Below are 20,991 nucleotides of genomic sequence, written 5' to 3'. Positions count from 1 at the left end.
AAATGTTGTTTAGCGATAAGTATAAATCAAAAAGCCTTTTAAAATGTGCAATATGCTCAGATCTACAATCCTGCTTCTAAGCAATTTATCCCAAGCAGTCAGAAATGTATGTACAACACATGTCAGAATTATTTATAATAGTGAAAATTGGAAAAATCACTAAACACCCAACAATGTTATTTTAGTAAATAAAATAAAATGGAATACAATGCAACTATTAAATACCATGTATCACTGAAGCACTGTTTAGATTAGTAAAAGGATAATGTAAATACCTATCAGCAAGGAACAGGTTATACAAAGCACAGTTTACAGTCAATGGAATACTATACTGTCATTAAAAAGAATAAGGCAGCTCTTATGTTATGACATAGTCTTCTCTCTCCTTGAAGTAACTTCTTCCCAAGACATCCACCTGGCACCTAATCAAATGACACTTTCTTTGTTAGGGCGTCCTCTGCCACCTTACATACAAAGGCACTGCCTCTCACCCTTCCCCCACTGCCCTGTTTATACACGTCAGACCCAATCCAACTGTTCACTCGCTGTCCGTCCTCCCACAAAGGAAAAGGTCCCTGAGGGCAGAGACATGTGTGGTCCACTGCTGCGACCCCAGTGCGAGAACAGTACCTGGCACTTAGTACAGCGTTCATCAGATACTGGACGGATACGGGAAGGTCTCAAAGACATGGAGGTAATAGCAGTCTATCTATTTAGCTATTATTTGCCTTTTGAAAAGGAACATATACTCAGACCATCAACAACAGCCCCTGGGAAGGAGGACGGGGGAAGAGACAGGGAGATCCTTCACTTCTGTCACTTAAAAGCTGAACAAACTGTAAGTGTAACTCAGAAAAACCAACAGACATTGTAAACACACCCACTAATACACACTGCAGGCTGTGGGAAAATTACACAATACATTCCTAAGTGGAAAAAAACAGGCTGCAAAATAATAAATAATATAAAATACATGACACTTAGAAGGATTAACTTCTAATATTTCTAATTGGCAAGACTATAGGTGATTTCTCTTGCTTCTTACTCTTTTCTATAGTTTCTAACATTTCTATATGAGGCACTATTATTTTATAATTTTTACGTTGCTTTTAAACACACAGAGCGTTTGCTTAGCGGAGTGTGACAGCCCCCACACTGGACCCCAGGACACGGCGACGCACTGCTCTGCCTCGGGTCCCCACGTGAACACAGCGCCCTCCCCGTGACTCTCTGACCCCTCCCCTCCAGCGGCCGCGCCCTTTTCCGCTCTCCGTGGCTCGTGCAGCGAGCCACGTGCAGCGCCCGCAGCGCCCGTGCAGCGGCGTGTCTCTCCTGCAGCGCCCGTGTCTCTCTCTTCCCGTCTTACCCAGCAACACCTTAACCCGGTAACACAGAGTATCTGCTCACCCCGAACGTCACCGAGGCAGTGGCAGTGGCCAGAAGAAAGCCTGGCCACTGTGCTCACTGTGCTCACTTCAGATCTTTGACCAAAGTATCCAATGAGCGCTCACTCACGCCTGCCATGCGGTCCCACCACACCTGGCTGGTACACTCCTCTCCCCGCTCTCCGAGATGAGCGTCTCTCTACTCCTCTCCCCCCGCCCCCCAGTCTCCCTCAGGCTCTGGACTGGCGGCCTTCCCCTCCCACACTCCCGAGAGGAAGCCGAGGGAACCGGAGAAGCCCCTCTTCCCACCGCCAACTTCACCCACGCAGCCCTATCAGTGCCCACGGTCTGTCTGCCTTCCTCTGGTGCCACCTGAAGATGCATCCGGCTCCTTCTCCAAGGCTCAACCCTGCAGTCTGCCCTGGCCCTGCTACCCCATTGCCTTTGCAAGTGTTTTCTCCAACCATTACCCGGTCTTGCTCTCGCATTATCAGTCCCCCCACACTGAGTCACTGCCACTAGTAAGCAGACACCCCTGAGTGGCACTGAGCGGCACGCCACGTCCCCATCTTACAGCTGCTACCCTTCCCGGCACAACTCTTTCCTCCCCGGTCCTTTACCTCGCCTCAGCCCGCCTTCCCTCTGCTCAAGGTCACCAATGATGGCCATCCAAGCCCTCTGCAAGACAACGGCAAATTCTTGGTCCTCCCCTCACTGGACCCCTCAGCGGCGTCTGAGGCGGTCGCCCACGCTCTCCCGGAGGCAACCTTCTCTCCGCTGCCCTGAGATCACAAAGCCCTAGACTGTCCTTCACGTCACTGCTCCTCCTCCCCCACAAGCCCTTTCTCTTCTCCAACACACTCCTCCTAGGCGGTCTCACCCAGTCTGTGCCTTCAAAAGTCAAGCACATGCCGACGATTCTAAAGGTGTTATTTTTCGCTCTGAGCTTTCTTCTGTGCTTCAGAGCAACTACTGGCTGAACAAAGCAGAACCGCTGATTTCTCATCCCGCACAGCACCCCCAAAACGTCCCAGAAGCCCTCCCTGGAAAAGGTACCACCGTCTACCCAGTTGCTCACATCAAAACCCCAAGAATAATTTTCCACAATGAACTCGTCAGTAAGTCCTAAACAACTCCACCTCCAAAGGAGATCTGAATTCATCCCCCGATGACCACCCCTCCACTACACCCCTCGTCAGAGTCTGCCTTCCGCCATCGTTACTCAACAGTCCACCCTCCAACCAACACCCAGAGCAATGTTTCTAAAGCGGAAGCCCAATCATGTCACTTCTTAAAGACCCCAACGTGTCCGTTTTACTCAGAGTACACGCAACTGCGTTAACGGTTCCCTCGCGAGCACGCCCAGTGCTTCCGACTCCCCCTCCGTCCTGCCCTTCACTTACGACCCTCTGGCCACACCGCCCTGCTTTCAGTCCCTCACACCGGACACAGCTGTCCCCATCTCGGGACCTTCGCAGCTGCTCTTCTTTCTGCTTAAGTTGTTTGTCCCCTTTTCTTCAGACAGCCACCCTCCTTACCATTATTCAAATTTCAATTCAACTGTCATTAAATCAGCGAGGCCTTCCCCAGAAGCAACCCAGTCACTCTCTACATCTTATTTTACCTTTTATCTGTTGGCATCATTCAAAAAAATGAACCCTTCCCTGTTACAGAACAAAAGTAAACTTCTATTTGTTTAAGGAACTTTGACTTAGGCTGTTATCTACAACCAAAGAAATTCCTAGCTAATGTTCCTGAGAATCTATTATTAAAAGAAAATGAAATTAAAAGAACTCAAATTCCATGCAGAATTAGAAGATCACAACAAGTCAGAAATGCACTGTTTACTAATTCCCTTCCTTTACCATCCAGTCTGAATTTTCAAACAAAAAGCACTCAGAGGAAACAGAAACAAGAAGAAATTATGGTCAACTCCATAAACAGGACTTCGGAATGAAGCATTCAGAATCTACACACACAACACAGGTGACTCACACAGGGAGACTGACTTCATTCAGAATCTACACACACAACACAGGTGAACTCACACAGGCAGACTGACTTCATTCAGAATCTACACACACAACACAGGTGACTCACACAGGGAGACTGACTTCATTCAGAATCTACACACACAACACAGGTGAACTCACACAGGGAGACTGACTTCATTCAGAATCTACACACAACACAGGTGAACTTACACAGGGAGACTGAAGTCCAGTTAATGCTGGGGCTGTTCTGGACTAACATCCATTGTTCGATAAATTTCTTTAAGTAATAACAGGGCAGTATCTTCAGATTCCCTATAAAAAAAAAGTATATTTACTTAAAATACAATTAGTAGAAATAATCTGTATGCCTAACAATGGGAAATGCAGCTTTTGTTCCACTCAATTCCACCCAAGGGCAAACAAAATTAAAGTAGTGTGATCTCGAAGCTGCCCTTAAAAAGTGGACGGAGACCCCTCGGCTCCGGAACAAGCACGCTGCGACTCTCCTGAGTGAGGGGATCTGTGCAAGAAGGGCTTTTCTGAGGCCCTCCCTGCCATCCCATCCTGTGAAAGGCATCCCTGCAAAAACAGTGTGCAAGTGTCAAGGGCCTCTGGTCAAAGGCAGATGACATACTGCCATCTTGTGAGTGACTGAACTAAATAAAGAAAACACTGACTTTGAACATGTGGGTGTTTGGATTAATACTGCATAACATGATGAATCAGCGAGTCTCACTAAAACAAACACTGCTTCCCACGCTCGCGCCTAAAGGCCACACGAATGTGATCAGAGGTGAAAATACTTACCAATAGCATAAATGACTCTGAAGAGCGAAAAGATACTCATTAAAACTTTCTATTGGCTTTTCCTGCAGAACGTAGTCAATGCGGCGGCCTCCATTTAGCATTCCAACCTTTCCTAAGTAGTCCTCATCCTTGGAAAAATCGGGACTTTCAACAATCTTTTCTGCTAGAATTTAAACCATTTCAATATCAAAGTCAATCACATAATCATTTTCCTTTGACTTTAGCTGATTTACTGGGCTCAATGAGAATATTGCTTGACACACGCAGCAACCTGGGCAGCTACCGGGCTCACTTCCCAATCCTCCAAAGAGCCAGGGGGAGAGGGGCTTGGTTACCCCGAGAGAGGAGGAAGAGCCAAGGAGCTGACAGAGGTTTTGAAGAAAAGGGGTGAGAGAGCATTGTAGAAAGAAAAGAAATAGAATTAGAATCTGAAAAATCAAACACATCACGGCACAATGACCTGACATTGCAGTAAAGTATGTAACAACACAGTCAAACAGCAGCATCGGAAAAGGTAATTTCCCAGAGTAGGTGTTCCAACTGCCTGAATACAAACTCGGTTCTCGCCCTGATGTCACACTCCGGCCTTGGGAATCTCAATAAAATTTTAACATTGCAGAGTAAAAACGGGCAGCAACTACCAGGCAGAACCAGGCAGCTGCAAAAGGATGACACATTTGGAAGTACAGTTTATCCTAAAAGATTTTCCCTTACAGGAGTCTTTACATTTTAACAAAAAAGACTAGAGGACAAACATTACTAAATTATTTGTATTCTGTTGACAAATAACATTTGGAACAACTGGAAAAGGCCTCAAACATCAAATTTACCTTCAACGACTTGCTTTTCTTCTTCCTCTTTGATTTGATGGGCTACCTTCTCCAATTCTTCTTGTAACTGAGTTGAAGAGGTATGAGCACGAGCAAACTCATTTAGTGTCTGCCACGCACTTTTCAGAGAGCTGATAAAACCCTGCTTCAAATCAGATCCCATGCGAGAGAGACTTTCTTTCAACTCTAAAGAGATTAAAACAACACATCGAGTTATCAGCCAGCAGGTAAAATTCTGCACCACAAAAATGAACAGTTAAGAGGATTCTCAAGCAGGTGAAGCCACTCAGTCCTCCCTTACACATCGGGCACCTGGAGCACCTCGACCAAACCCTTCAGGTTCAAATGTTCTGAGGGGTCGTATCCCTTTCATTTCTGTAATGACTAAACTTGATACAACCAAAACCTAGAAATTTTCTCTCTCCAAAAAGATGTTCAATACCATAAAGAAGTAACTAAACACATGCATGTGGTTTTTTCTTACTGTGAGTTAAAAAATAGACCCCAAAAGTTAAAAAGATGACTTTTTCTAATCTGTAACAGTGAAATGATTTTGAAAACGTAAAAAGCACAATTAATCTTCTAATTTAAAAATGAAGAAACTCCCACTTTCACCTTTTCTACTGTTGTCTAATAATTCCTATTTGAAATCAAGAACTCTGAATAGCAAATTTCTCATTTTAACTACAAAGATTTAAATATTCTTTTAAAGCATCATAAAAGCAACAAAAAATAAATCAAGGAAAAAAACTTTTAAATAAGAGGGCATGATCATTTTTCCTTCTTTTAAACCTGTAGATAAGTAATATACACCATTAATAGACATGAGAAAAATGTAAACCCCACTTAGAATTATTATCAATCCATATATTAAATGAATTTTTTAAGGGAAAAGTCTGTCCAGTTAGCAAGGAAATTTTTAAAAGCCGTCCACGTGCCTTCAAAAACATCAAACTCATTTCCTGATGGTTTGTTCAGTTCAAATGTTACTCTGCTTCCCAATTCCCCAAATTTTAATCACACTCTATCAAAATCTACAAGGTCTGACCAGAAAAAGTCCAACCATTGTTAATACAATGAGAATGGTCTGCAAGACACTGATGAACCTGGTGGCCAAGGTGCATGGACTGGAATATGCACATGTGAACAATGACGACGTCACTGTACTAGTCGGTGGGGGTGGCAGACGGTGTCGAGTAAGCGTGTGCACTGTGTGGCCATCGCATTCAAAATGAATGAGAGAGTAGAGCAACAAATCTGCATCAAATTTTATGTTAAGCTTGAACATTCCTCTGTGGAAACTATTCAGATGATTCAGAAGGCTGCAGCTATGGGCAACTGGTGACTGGCAACTTCACCATGATAACGTACCCACTCATGCATCGTGTCTCACGCAGTTTTTTGACAAAACATCAAGTCACTCAGGTGATTCAGCCCCTGCTACAAGCCCAGGTTTGATGCCCAGTGACTTCTGGCTTTTCCCAAAACTAAAATCACCTTTGAAAGGGAAGAGATTTCAGACCATGGATAAAATTCAGAAAAATACAATGGGGCAGCTGATAGCAATTGGAAGAACTATGTAAGGTTGATCCCTACTTTGAAGGGGTTTGAGGCATCATTGTCCTGTGTACAATGTTTCTTGTATCTTGTTCAATAAATGTCTCTATTTTTCATAATACTTGGCTGGATACTTTCTGGACAGGCCTCATATGTACCACATCACTTTATTACTGTCTTCCCCTCGTTCCTTAAATATTTCAGCAATTGGAATGTCATCAAGGATAAAGTCATCAAGGAGAAGGAATTCACTCACAATGTGCTCTACAGCTTTTCCAAATATTTAGTAAACAAGTTCTAAACACAGGAGGCACTTACCATTATTAACTCTGTAAGAAAGGACTAAGTGTTAAAATTTATTTAATCTATTACAAATGACAGATTAAAAAACAAGAAGGAAACAAGTATATAATATTTGCTTTTTACCTAAATGAAGCCTTTTTCTGCCTTTGTGATGTGGAATGAGAACAGCTTTTAGGTCCAAATCTGGAACAATCATGGGTTCTAGTCTGTATGCCACTGGATCAAGCTACAAACAGAAAAATTAAAATCTATAAAAAGCTAGTTTATTTTGAGTTATATACCTTAGTTGGGCAAAAAAACAAAAACTGGCAAACTAGGTATTTTTTTTACACCTATTCAAATATTGGTAATTATAAGAAGACTTTCAGGTTTATGGGTAAAATAACTATTTCCTTGAACAAAAGCTTTTTGGTAGAAAAGATTGGAGCTTACTGTACTGTATCTGTTAGCACTGAGAGCTGAGTTGTACAAAACCTAGATCAGTATTAACTCCTAAAAGATTCGGATGGAGAGCACGGGCTCTTCACCTTCTTCACAACAGGAGGCTGATTCTGTTCACTCACCGGATGATAAATATTAAAGAACCCTCTACAGGTGGGAAGTCTGTAGTTCTCATCTAGCCGATCCACTCCTCGAATCGTGAGAAACACACCAATTGGAGATCCCAAGGCAAAGAAAATCTCCGGTTCAAAGTCTAATGGGCTATAAACAACAGAAACCTAGAAAGAACCAAAGAGCAATAAAAGATGACGGTTCCAATGATCATGAGTTGAAAATATCTTAAATGAAAAATACATTTAATATAGAACATCACAGCTCAGCAGAGCTTTCCTTAAACATGTTCCAAACATTTACATTAGCCTACAGTTGGGCAAAATCATCGGACGCAAAGCCTATTTTATAAGAAAGGGTTGAATATCTCATGTAATTTATGTGAAAACACAATATACCACATCCAGAACACAATGGCTGTCCACCCCTGGGATTACGCGGCTGCCACTGCCCAGCATCACAAGAGAGTGTCCTGGCACACACCACTAGCCCAGGAAAAGACCGAAACCCTAAATTCAAAGTACAGTTTCTAGTGCAGATATATCACTTCCGAAATACCAACATTGAACCTCCGTTAAGTTGGGGTTGTGTGTACTAGTGAGGGAGCCAATCTTACAAACTGCCTGGGAATATGCAAATTGCCACAGCCTTTCAAGCCGCGGTGGCAGTAACTACCAACATTTTCATGTGTACACCCTTCGGCCCAGCTAACCTTCTTCTCCTTATTTAATTAAAAGAAAGAACAAAGAATGTGCACAGAAAAGCTGGTTTACAACTGTTCATCACTGGATCACTTAGAAGACTAAAAAACTTAGTTAGTTTTTAGAAAATTTAGTTAACCAAGCAGTTGCTGATTCAATTCCAATGAGGACACGTGCTTGGGTTGCAGGCCAGGTCCCCACTTGGGGGCATGCAAGAGGCAACCGACTGATGTTTCTTTCCCTCTCTTCCTCTCTCCCTTCCCTTCTCTCTAAAAATAAAAAAATAAAATTGTTTTAAAAAATGAAATTGTAGAAAAATACTTACTGATATAAAATATATTCATAATACAGCTGCACCAATGTGAGTTTGAACTGCATGGGTCCGCCTACACAGATTGTTTCAATAAATACTGTAAATGTATGTTCCCTTCCTTACAATTTTCTCAACATTTTCTTTTCTCTAGCTTACTTTAAGAACACAATCTATAATACATCCAACATATAAAACACGTTAATCGACGGTTCCTGTTATCAGCGGGCTCCCAGTCCACGGCACCCCGTTGGTGAAGTTTTGGGGGAGCCAGACTTGCGGCCACAAGGGGGGCTGGAGCGCCGACCCCCACGTAAAACACTGTTTGTACTAGTCTCCCATTTTTGTTAAAATATATAAGTAAATACACCCTCAAATAAAAGACTAGAAGGCCCTTTGAGGCAGCTAATGGTGGTTAGTTCTGGTTAAGGAAGTTCTGAGATTCTTTTTAATCTCCGTTTGCTTCATCAGTATTTCCTGGCAAGAAATGACGCGCACCGTTGCTGCAGTGCAGACTGCCCGAGCACCTACATGCCCACCTCGGCCCACCCCACATGCCGGAAGTGGCACACCACCTGAGCTGGGTCCATCAACCAGTGCCCCATTCCCCAGGCAACAAGAACTCGTCCCAAATGGACTTGTGACTTAAACTGGATCAAGTAAAATACCTTCTTGAAATTTCCTAACAGGACCTACTACCAGGGTAGATTCCTTTCTCTTGTGACCACACGGCTGTACATGAGCTCAAAGCCACTGACGCCCATGATTCCATCGCCTTGAAGCACACCAAGTCCCACAGAAAGGCACACAGCGAGGGTCCTGGTGGCAAGGAGGCCGTGGTTCCACCAACCTCTGACACCCTGATCCTGCCCCGTGTGGGGAGGAAACACCTGCCTTTACTTGCTGGAGTCTGTTCAAATACGCTCATGTTTTTAAAGAGACATTTTTAAAAGGCAATCTTTATAAATGAATTGGGCTTAAAAACTGAAACAAGCTATAGCAAACATTCAGTTTCATTTTCTGCCTTCTTGACACGTTATGAACTCACTTATGATCATGGAACCTTATTTATAAAAATAAACATACTGAGCCCTGGCTGGCGTAGTTCAGTGGATTGAGTGCAGGCCTGCGAACCAGACGATCACGGTTCGATTCCCCATCAGGGCACATGCCTGGGTTGCAGGCCAGTTCCCAGCAGGGGCCAGTTCCCAGCAAGGGATGCACCAGAAGCAACCATACACTGATATTTCTCTCCTTCTCTCTTTTCCTTCCCTTCTAAAGATTAAATAAATTTTTAAAATAAAATAAAGTAAAATAAACATACTGAAAGTAACATCCAAAAACTTTCAGACTTCTCAGCCATTAAAATACAGGCACATCAAAGTATATTACTGAATGTAGAATCATCAACTATTTAATCGATTTTTCCTCAGGGAAAAAAACTAAGAGAACTAAAAGCACATGAACTGTGTAAACACAGCAAGCCTCTCCCACAGGCATTTAGGTGTAATCTGAGCATAATCTTCTAACTATTGCCACTTCTGTTGCCAGTGGCTATGAGAGAATAATGCTATAAACCACTGAAATAAAGGCAACCCCAAAAGTTATATGATTTGATCCCCTATTCTGAACATTATAGAAGTATACAAGTTTTATTAAAACCAGTTTTCTCTACCCCTCCCATACATGTTGAGTAAACATTTAAAGAATTTGAAGCAATGTGATCATAATAAAGACATGCGACTCCAACATACAATATGCAGCCTTAGGCATACGTGAACTTACCTGTCCGGTGCCGACTTCGAAAGACTCGTAATCGACACGCACAGAAGCAGCAGCAGCGCCGCCTGGAGGTCTCCTCCCGGACGCCGTCTCTTTAGGTTTCTGAGCACTTGCCTCCTGTCCTTTGGCTGAAGCTGCCGTCATCGCCTTCTTTTCTGAAGCTGCTTTTTTCTGTTCCTGTGAAATACCACAATTTCATAGCATAACCTTGAGGGAAAAGTTCATTTATGAGCTAGCACCACAAAACATGCTATCTCAATATTAAGAAACGACTAGTCATTTCTTAAGCACAACATTGTGGCATTAGAGAAATGACATTGTGGCATTAGAGAGACGCATACTAAATATTTATGAAAGAAGTGCCATTATGTCTATAATTTTCTTTAAAATTCTTAAGAAAAAAAGATTAAGAGGCAATGAAAAAAATACCGCAAAATAGCTCCAATTCAATCTAAACACTGATTATCATTATACTGTTCATAATACCTTCCCACATTAAGTTTTAATAATAAAAAGTTTAAAAATGTCAATGTCTTCCTTTAAGATCTAAACTTAAGACAGTTTAGAAACACTATATAACTTAAAACAATACTTCTATAAAGATGTGTAACTTAGGAGAAACTTCCTCCCTCGACCCTGTGTCTGCACGGAGCCACCACCAAGTCTCCCTCGAAAGCCTCTGGGAGGAGTGAAGCGGCACACGGTGTTGTTACACTCACACAACAGACCGACTGCTCAGAACAGAGGGATGATTCAACAACTTGGTGAATCTCGAAAAGGACATTTTGAGTAAAAGAAGCCAAAAATGCACAGAAGAGAGCATCCAGAGTGTCCATTCTACCATACCGAACAGGCAAAACTTTCAGCAGTTGCAGGGCAGGAGGAGCCAACCAGAAAGAAGCGTAACAGAAATGTTCTACTGCTTGCTTTAGGTTGTCATTACAAAGGTACAAAAACTGTCAAAACTTATTGCTACAAATACTTAAGATCAACTTATCTCCACGTTTCCACAAGCGAACGAAAGCTTCAGGTATGTCAGAGAAGGAGATGAAACTCACACGGGCGTGACAGCACAGCCTGACACAGCAGCACGATGCCTGGAGGTGCGGGCAGCTGTCACGGGTGGACCTGGCTACACCCCGCAAGTACATGTGCAGGCTGCGAATGACTGTGTGAGTCTGTCTAAAGTTACCGAAATGACTTAACAAAACAGCCGGCCAAATCAGTCTTCTCTCTCACTGAATTCCAAATACCATATTTTGCTGTGTATAATGTGCTCCCGTGATTAATGCACACCCACATTTTTGTGCATCTCATGCACAGGATTATTATACCTGTGGTAAATAATCATTATACCCATGTGGAAGGCGCACGCTTATTTTTTCCTCAAAAATCTGGGCAAAAAAAAAGTACACCTTGTGCACAGCAAAATGCAGTACTAGGAAATCAGGAAGAGTCAAACTGGTTAACTCAACAGCAATTCAGAAAAAAGTAAACCCTCTGCCAGCCAGCTCAGAACTGATTCCACAGTTAATGTTTCGGAAGGTATATCTTTGCCCTCTGAAGGCAGCATAGGATTAATTCTGAAACCCAAAACGAAGCACGTGCCCAGGGTTCTTCAGTTCAAATTTGCCTTCTCCTGCAGAAGTATGACCCATCACATTCTCAGAACTGACTCCAGATTGCTAAGAGAGCCACCTAAATAGACCATAAACTGTCCTGTTGCAAACTGTTCTGTTCCCCCAAGACTCATGCAATGATTACAAAAACAACATACACATAACTTGACTATCAATATTCCCAACATTAAAAACTCCTCCTTTTCACCCTGGCTGGTGTGGCTCAGTGGATTGAGTACGGGCTGCAAACCAAAGGGTCACCAATTCAATTCCCAGTCAGGGCACATGCCTGGGTTATAGGCCAGGTCCCCAGTGGCAGCCACGTGAGAGGGAACCACACAATGATGTTTCTCTCCCTCTCTTTCTCCCTCCCTTCCCCTCTCTCTAAAAATAAATTTAAAAAATATGTTTTAAAAAAACAAAACTCCTCCTTTTCAAATGAAAATCACTAAGACAGTTTACAAAGGGGAAAAAGAGCACTCAGACTACAAATACTTGATCTCCATATTATAAAATAATTGGCTAATTTTGGTCCCATTATTTCAGTTCCATTAAACCAATAGGATATGCCATACTATCTAATTATTGATCTGGCAGCACCTTGTCATCTGTAAAGAACAAAGAGCAATCAATAGCAACACAGCTGAGAAAATGTCATGGTTCACCCAGAAGCAATTACTTCTGAAAATAAGTTAAAAAATAAGATCACTTTTTATTTATATATACACCTTTCGAAATATTTTTATAATGCCATACATAGTTCATATATGCAAGCAACTATAGTGTATAAACCAGACTCCTTCTGCAAGTTTTCCAAGGACAATAAAATGCTTTTCTACTGTTTTTTTCTTCTACTACAGAATAAAGTCAAGGGTATGCTGCAGGGCCTGAAAACAGCCTCTCATTTCTTGTTTTTGTTTTTGCAAGCTTATGCTTCCCAAGGAGAAAAATGTTCATGGAAAAACCAGGAAGGAGTCAATATGTTTTAAAATGTATTTATCATAGAAACATTTGGTCAGGGCTAAGATTTTATAATGAGTTTATAGCACGTTTATATTTTAAAATGTCTAAAGTGAACATTAAGATTTAGACTAAACAGGTGATTTGGTGCTAAGTCATAACTGGTGATAGAATTAATATGCAGGTCAGCATTTCATGGCGGTCACTGAAAAGCATCATGACTTTCATGGCCATAAAAACACGTCTGAGACCCACTCCCTTACAAGAGGAAACCAGACTTCCGCGCCTGCCATGTGGGCCTTCAGGACCCTCTGCCCTACCCGGCTCCCAGCTGACCTTCAGTATCAGCTGCAGGCCCACGCCTAGAAGGCCAAGTCCCCTGATCCTACCCCTCCCTCAAGCTCAAGCACCAACATCTTGAGGAAAGTCTTCTCTTACCACCCCCAGGCCCTTCTCCCCTGGCCAGAACTGCCACCCTCACCTGCCTCTGACAGCCTGCACGGCATTCTGTCACAGGACTTGTGTGTCATCATCTGTGGTCAAATCTCTCCCTCTAACCAGACACAATATCCTCAGTTCATCTCCACATTCCAAGAATCAAGCACTGTGCTTGACCCCAAACACGCATTTATAAAATGTTAACTAACTCAACTGCTTAAGCTAATCACAACAAATCAGTCCTATGACCACAGTCATATTACATAAATAGCATATGTGAAGTTTCAAAGAAGTAACACAGATAAAAGAAACACGGAAGTTCAAAAATGGCCCTGGCTGGTGTTGCTCAGTGGATTGACTGCTGGCCTGTGAACGAAAGGGTCGCCGGGCTGATTCCTGGTCAGGACACATGAGCTAAGATTTATTGGGTCTCAATCTTCATATGCATTACTTCATCCTCACTCCAACTCTATTATCATTCCCAGTTTAGGAATACAGGAAACCAAGAAACAGAAAAGGTAAGCAAATTTCTCATAAATATGTAGTTAATAAGTGGTTGAACTGGGCATCAGGGTAATCAACTCATCCATCTGTCCGGGATTTACCCAGTTTTTGCTCTAGGAAATTCCCACTTTATAAATAAAAAGTCCTTTTTCAAGGGAATTCTCAGTCCCAAGGAAACTGGGTGGTCAGTTACCCTAACTGGAATCAAATCCAGTTCTGTCAGAACTTCATCAACTCCACGACTGTGCCCTGGGGCAGGGGCACGCTAACTAGCCTGACCGTGACGGTATTGACGGAACCTTCCAAAATACACACAAACTAGTCCCAGATGTGTCTTCTTTTCTTTGGGGGGCAGAGATGAACTTTACCAGTTTGATTGCTTTATGTTTTACAAAGTTAGCTATCTTCTTTCTGGGTCCCAGAGGTACTCCCATCTCCTTCAGATCATCAACCGTACACATAAGCTTAAAAAGAAAAGAAACAAGCACGTTAGTCTGACAGAGTGAAACTGAAAAATGATTATAAAAAGAAACTATACATCGAAAGCAATCTAAGATCCAGTCACTTTTTAAATATTTTTTTGTTTTTAAATCATGGATTAATTTAGACTGTAAAACCTTAGCCCTCCACATCCAAATCATTGTATTAATTTTCTTACAGAAAATATATGCATGATGTGCAACTTCAAAAGCTACGGTGAAGCTGAAGTTCTGAAGTCTCTTCCCTCCAGTCCTGCCCCAAGCACCCAACCCAGCTCTCTCAGCAGCAGCTGCTGGCAATCCGCTCTCCTTCAAGAGAGATCTTATATGTACATAGCAACTACATGCTTTTCTCTGTGTGTGTGTGTGTGGCCTACTATGCAAACAGGACTGAACTTTTGGTCTTTTCACATGACGTGCCTAAGCGATCACTCTCACTGGCATCTGTGACACTGCTCATTCATTCAACAGCTACACGGTACACCATTACATAGATGCACCATAAATAACCTCGCTAGTGCCCTACTAGTGGACGTAAAAGGTGTTTCTAAGGTTTTACTAGTGTGAACAGTGCAGTACCCTTGTGCATCTTCTTGAGTATTTCTTTACAGGAAATATTCCTGGCAGTGACATGCTGGGACACAGAGTATTTTTTATATTTTAAAAGATACTGGCAAACTGCCCTCCAGAGTGATTTACACTGCTACCAACAATATGTAACAGTGCCGACTTCCCCTCGTCTTAGCTGCACAGTACACAGAGTAGGGCAAAAGTGGGTTTACAGTCACTCCTATGGAACATGAACAATGATTAATAAATAGTAACAAAAATAAACTCTGTGTTTCACGTACTCACAAACTGTAAACTTACTTTCCCCCCCACACTATTAGCAACTCTTTAGTTTTGCCAAACTGGTAAGTTAAAAAAAATCTCATTGCACTTTTATTTGCATTTATCCTATGAGATTTAGTATAGGAATCCATGTTATTTTCTGTATATCATCTGTTCTTATTCTTTGCCTATTTTCCTATTGTGTTGATATCTTTGCACAACTAAATTGTAGAAGCTTTGAATAGTGGGAAATGAGACATTTGTACACAATGTGTGTTCCAGATAGTATTCTGACCCTATCACTGGTCTTTAGCTGCTGTTTATGGCCTCTCCTCTCTGCAGTGTTTTTGCTTTTATGGCTTCTGGGTTTTGTGACACACTTAGAACAATCTCCTCAGACTTTTTTTTAAAGTTCTCCTGTGTTTTTCCATTTTTTAAACATTTAAGTCTCTGCCTTATCTGGAATGTATTATGATGTAAGACTATAAGAGTGTTTAAATCATTCTGAATTTTCAATTTATACACAGGAAAAATAGTTTTATACAAAAATGAATCAAACTATCAGCATTACCAGAGATTCCATATCAATCTTTTCCTTTTCAAAAGTGCTAACGTATTCAGAGAGGCTAAGTGCTGCCAGAGTTTCTTGCAAAGTTAGGACTTCTTCATTTTCAACATCAAGGTCACAAGACTCATCCAAGGTCAGCTTTGGCTCCTCATGCATCTTTAAAAAAAATTGGGGAAACATTACAAAGCTCAGAAAAACTCCCATAAAATGTCTCCTAATCTACAGAAACTCTAAAATCATTCTGCTCCATAAACAAATCATAATTTTTAGTAGTTTGTCATCCAAGTTTTATCTTCTGAAAAAGCATACAAATGTAATAAATCACTCATTTTCCCATTTGTTATAGCAACAATGAGCCACACTGTTCCATTACACTTGTAAACAGTGGACTTTGATCCACAGCAACAGTTTGGATTCTGGGAAACTGCTCAGCTCCAACTCCAATCCAAACATTAACTGAGCCCCACCTGCTTCTCCTGAAAATGCGGCCGCCCCACCGCTCCGTTAGCGACTGCAAAAGGCCTCGGAGACGCTGGTGAAGCCAAATCTTTTTGATTACACAGGATGTCAAACAATATTAAAGAACCTAAAAAAAAAGAACATTTTGCTTTACAATGCTCTAGGTGCTTTTTATAACACGAAATACATCCTCCTCCTTTTCTCCAAGTCCCTAGGCAGAAGTCATACAAAAATTAGATGTTAATCAAATATTCTTGTTTCACCCAACAGCAGAATAAATTAAAATATAAAGTCTTACTGGGTAACATGAAAGGTGAATAGAAAAGGCAGAATCTAAACTCAAAGCACTCACTTCTATCCTTCATTAAACTTAAAATCGATTCTTCTAAATCTTGCACTAACAATGTCATCCACACTGAAAGCAGTGATGACGCAAGAAATATTTTGTTTAAGACCTACAACCAAGATTGCTCTATCCAGCAAAACTTTCATTTAGAATGGAAGGACAGATAAAGTGCTTCTCAGATAAGATCAAATTCAAGGAGTTCATCATCACCAAGCCCTTATTATATGAAATGTTAAAGGGACTTATCGAAGAAAAAGAAGTTAAAAAAAACATGAACAGTGAAAGGACAACAAACTCAGTTATTAACAACCACACCTAAAACAAAAGCAAACTAAAAGGACAGGTAGATCAGGAGTGGAAACATAGAAATGAAGATCTCAAGGAGGGTTAGCAACAGGGGAGTGGGAGGAGGAGAAGGGGGGAGAAGGTACAGAAAATAAGTAGCATAGACAGTAGATAGAAAATAGATGGGGGGGACAAGAATAGTATGGAAAATATAGAATCGAAAGAACTTGAGACACATGGTCATAAACTAAAGGGGGGTAATGGTGGGGACCGGGGGGTAGGGTGGAGGGGAATGAGGGGGGGGAATAGAACAACTGTAACAGCATAATCAATAAAAAAATAAAAATAATAATAAAAAAGAAATATTTTGTTTAAAATGTGGATATTTGACAATTTTACCTAAACTGTGACCAGCAACAGAGATCCCTCCTTTGAAGTCTGGGTTCCGACTCATAAAGAGTGCGTGCAGACGGTTTATCTCCATTCCCACTTTTTCCACAATCTTCTGACAGTAGGTGGGGCTATTGTAAAACAGAATATCCAGCAAGGTTTCGTTGGTAAAGTGACGAAACCGACCAATACTTGGTAAAGTGATTTTCTTAATATTCCTGTTCAGAAAGGGAAAAAAGTATATTGTCAGTAGCTACCTTAAACTTATGAATTTTTTAAAGTTTAGATTTTGAATCCTGAAAATATACTGCATAAAAAAAATCCTACAGACTAATTATGAGCTGATTTATAGACAGAGTTATAGCAAAAAACTTGCTATTTGTGCCTTTACCTATATTATGAATTTTGGAATTCTCTGAAGTTATGATATAAAATAAGGCTTACAAAAAGATTTTTATTTCTAAAGAAAGCCTATAGTTTCATTTGTCTTCCAATGTACTGGAAATCAAGATGACAAAAACTGTGAGTAGGAAGGAGAACAGAGAAAGTATCTGGAAGAAAGGAGCTTAAAGAAATGAAAATCCTTCCTGGTTTGAGAATGGCCATAGTGAAGTTCAAGAACGTCCACAGAAAAAGAAAACACCCTCATAACAGGGCCCGGCATTCACAGAATGCTGTTTGTAGGAACCGTTTCATTAAACCATGTGCTCTGAAGCATTATGACATTTACCAAAATTCAGATGTTACTGACCCGGTGTTCTAGCATAAATATTACCTAAACTTTTTTAAAAATTACCTGCCCTGCTGCTGTGGCTCAGTGGACTGAGAGCCAGCCTGCTAACCAAAAGGTCGTCAGTTTGATTCCCACTCAGGGCACATGCCTGGATTGCAGGACAGGTCCCCATTTGGAGGTGTGTGAGGGGTATTTCTCTCCCTATCTTTCTCCCCCTTTCTCTTCTCTGTAAAAGTAAATAAATAAAATCTTTTTTTTTAAGTTTTTTTTTTTATTTTTTATTTTTAAAGATTTTATTTATTTATCTTTAGAGGGGAAGAGGAGAAGGAGAGAGGGAGAGAATTGGTGCCTTTCTCTGGTGGTTAAAAATCACCTAAATCTGTGGTTCTTAATTATGAGCATTCAAAATTGAGTGAGGGCATTCTTACTATTCACAGTGCCTGGTTAAGTGCCATGGGCATTCAGTGGCATTTAGACTAAGGATACTAAATGGCGTACAATACACACGAAACAACCCGACACGACAAGGAATTGTCCTGCCCAAAGAGCTCCACTGAGAAACAATCATCTAAACCAGTGGTTCTCATCCAGGAGGGTTCCACCCCCAGGGTACCTTTGGCCATGACTAGACACATCTTTGGCGGTCGCACTGTGGGAAGAAACGCGCTCCTACTACCTAGAGAGTAGAGGCCAGGGACGCTGCTAAACACCTACCACGGACAGGACGGCCCCTCGCTAAAGCACTACACATCAGCATTCTAAAACCAGCGTATGTTTCCTAGATGCTCTTAAATATTGATAAGAATATATGCATACACATATACTTGCATATATACGTGTGTGCATGTACGCACACACAAAAAAGCAGCATATAAATGTAACCAGTATTTAATCACATATCAGAGCAAGTATAAATTTAAAATTTAAAAATACATTCGTTAAAGTCATAATAAACTCTTTCACATTATGGCTTATATTTTGAATCTAAGTTTGAAGACTCTGAAGGACAAGTCACCAAAACCCACAAACCTGTCAACAGCTGTGGCATCCCCGCCCAGCGCACCGTGCCAGTGGACCGGCAGGAACTCCACTCTGCTTATTTTCCGATCTTCTAAAGATTTCTTGAAATGTGTCTGCAGCAATTTGAGTGAAACCACCCTAAAATCATCCACTTCAAAAAAATATCAAGGAAAACAACAAGTTATATTCATTAAATCCTCCTAGCTTGATAGGTAGTTAGCAATTATCTCAACTAAATTGGTATTTTTTTATAACACCAACTTCTCAAGAATAAAAAAAAAAATAAACCTACCATTTAGAAAGTTCTTTTAAACTTTTCATTATTTTAGAGGCATGTCAATGAGTAAAAAACATTAGCTTAACTATCAAAAACTTGCCCTGGGTTATGTGGCTCAGTAGATTGAGCTTGGGCCTCTGAACTAAAGGGTCACCGGTTCAATTCCCAGTCAGGCACATGCCTGGGATGCAGATTTGGTGCCCAATTGGGAAACATACAAGAGGCAAGCAATCAATGTTTCTCCGATCGGTGTTTCTCTCTCTCTCCCCCTCCCTGCCCCTCTCTAAAATCAATAAGCATGTCCTCAGGCGAGGATAAAAATAAGTAAATACATGCAAGATATTTGGCACATACTAAGTATTCAACAAATATGAACTATTTATACAGGCATAAAAATAAAGCTTCAGATTTCTCCAGATAAGATGGAGGCATAGGTGGATATACTGTGCTTCCTCACAAAACCAGAAAGAGGCTAACAACCAATTTAAAAGCAAAAAACCACCAGAACTGCCAGAAAATTGAACTGTAAGGAAGGCCGACAACCAAGGGGTTAAAGAAGAAACATTCATCCAGACCGGTAGGAGGGGCAGGGACGGGCACCCAGGGGGAGAGATGTGCAGCAGGCTGGCAGCTGGCAGACCGGGTGGGCCCACATTCACATGCAGATAAGCCAGGAGGAACAACTGGGGAGCGAGACTGACCTTGCAACCCAGGGTTCCAGTGTGGGAAATAGAGCCTCAAAAACCTCTGGCTATAAAAACCTGTGAGGGTTGAAGTGGCAGGAGAAACTGCCAGTCTTCCCAGGAGAGTCCACTGGGGACAGTCCACAGGGTCCTAGAACGTACACATGCCCACCCACCTGGGAGGCACCTGGGCAGCACCAGGAAGGGCGCAATTCACTTGTGGGAAACAGGGGAAGTGACTGAAAGCAGGGTGAGAGGTGAGCAGCCAGCACTGTTCCCTCTCCAACCCCTGCACCACAACACAGCAAAGAGGGTCGCCCCACCCTGACGAATACCTAAGGCTCCACCCCTTACAATGTAACAGGTGTGCCAAGACAAAGAAATATGGCCCAAATGACAGAGCAGATCAAAACTCCAGAAAAATAACTAAGTGACAAGATAACAACCTATCAGATGCGGAGTTCTAAACACTGGTAATCAGGATGCTCACAGAAATGACTGAGTTCACTCACAAAGTAAAAAAAGAAATGAAAGCTATACAAAGTGAAGTAAAGAAAATACGCAGTGAAGCCACAGTGAAGGGAAAAAAAACAGGACTCAAATCAATAATTTTGGAATATAAGGAAGGAATAAACATTCAACTAGAACACAATGAAGAAACAAGAATTCAAAAAAATGAGGAAAGGCTCAGGGACCTCTGGGACAACTTTAAACATTCCAACATCTGATTCATAGGAGTGCCAGAAAAAGAAGAAGAGCAAGAAATTGAAAATTTCCCCAATCTGGTGAAGGAAATAGACATGCAAGTCCAGGAAGCTCAGAGAGTCCCAAAGAAGATGGACCCAAAGAGGAACACACCAAAACACATCATAATTAAATGATAAGTAGAGAATCCTAAAAGCTGCAACAGAAAAGGAGACAGTCACCTACAAAGAAGTTCCCGTAAGACTCAGCTGATTTCTCAAAAGAAACCTTGTAGGCAAAAAGGGGCTGGAAAGAAGTCATAAAAAGCAAAGACCTACATCCAGATTACTGTGTTCAACAAAGCTATCACTTAGAATGGAAGGACAGATAAAGTGCTTCCTAGATAAGGTAAAGTTAAAGGACTTCATCATCACCAAGCCTTTACTATATGAAATCTGAAAGGGACTTGAATAAGAAAAAGATCAAAACTATAA

The 20,991-nt window shown here is 41.5% G+C and overlaps 1 protein-coding gene across 4 annotated transcripts in view; it reads right to left on the bottom strand.

Moving 5' to 3' along the window:
* Positions 1-20,991, bottom strand: part of SEC23IP (SEC23 interacting protein) — a 52,440-nt gene that overhangs the window by 3,305 nt on the left and 28,144 nt on the right. For 3 of the 4 annotated variants that reach the window (XM_053668388.1, XM_037164826.2, XM_053668386.1), the window contains 11 exons: positions 18,863-19,004; positions 17,110-17,318; positions 16,088-16,206; positions 15,624-15,776; positions 14,111-14,206; positions 10,225-10,398; positions 7,440-7,595; positions 7,000-7,102; positions 5,017-5,202; positions 4,187-4,349; positions 3,590-3,691 (listed from right to left, as the gene is read on the bottom strand). In XM_053668388.1, coding sequence (XP_053524363.1) covers positions 3,610-3,691; positions 4,187-4,349; positions 5,017-5,202; positions 7,000-7,102; positions 7,440-7,595; positions 10,225-10,398; positions 14,111-14,206; positions 15,624-15,776; positions 16,088-16,206; positions 17,110-17,318; positions 18,863-19,004 — 1,583 coding nt within the window. In that variant the 3' untranslated portion in view covers positions 3,590-3,609. The remainder of the gene's footprint in view (positions 1-3,589; positions 3,692-4,186; positions 4,350-5,016; positions 5,203-6,999; positions 7,103-7,439; positions 7,596-10,224; positions 10,399-14,110; positions 14,207-15,623; positions 15,777-16,087; positions 16,207-17,109; positions 17,319-18,862; positions 19,005-20,991) is intronic. The other variant, XM_053668387.1, reaches the window with a different exon arrangement.

Source organism: Artibeus jamaicensis, unplaced genomic scaffold (assembly GCF_021234435.1).
Source record: "Artibeus jamaicensis isolate MK-2021 breed Jamaican fruit bat unplaced genomic scaffold, CSHL_Jam_final contig_490, whole genome shotgun sequence".
NCBI lineage: Eukaryota > Metazoa > Chordata > Mammalia > Chiroptera > Phyllostomidae > Artibeus > Artibeus jamaicensis.
Note: the sequence above shows the minus strand (reverse complement) of the source record. Positions and strands in the feature narration are given on the sequence as shown.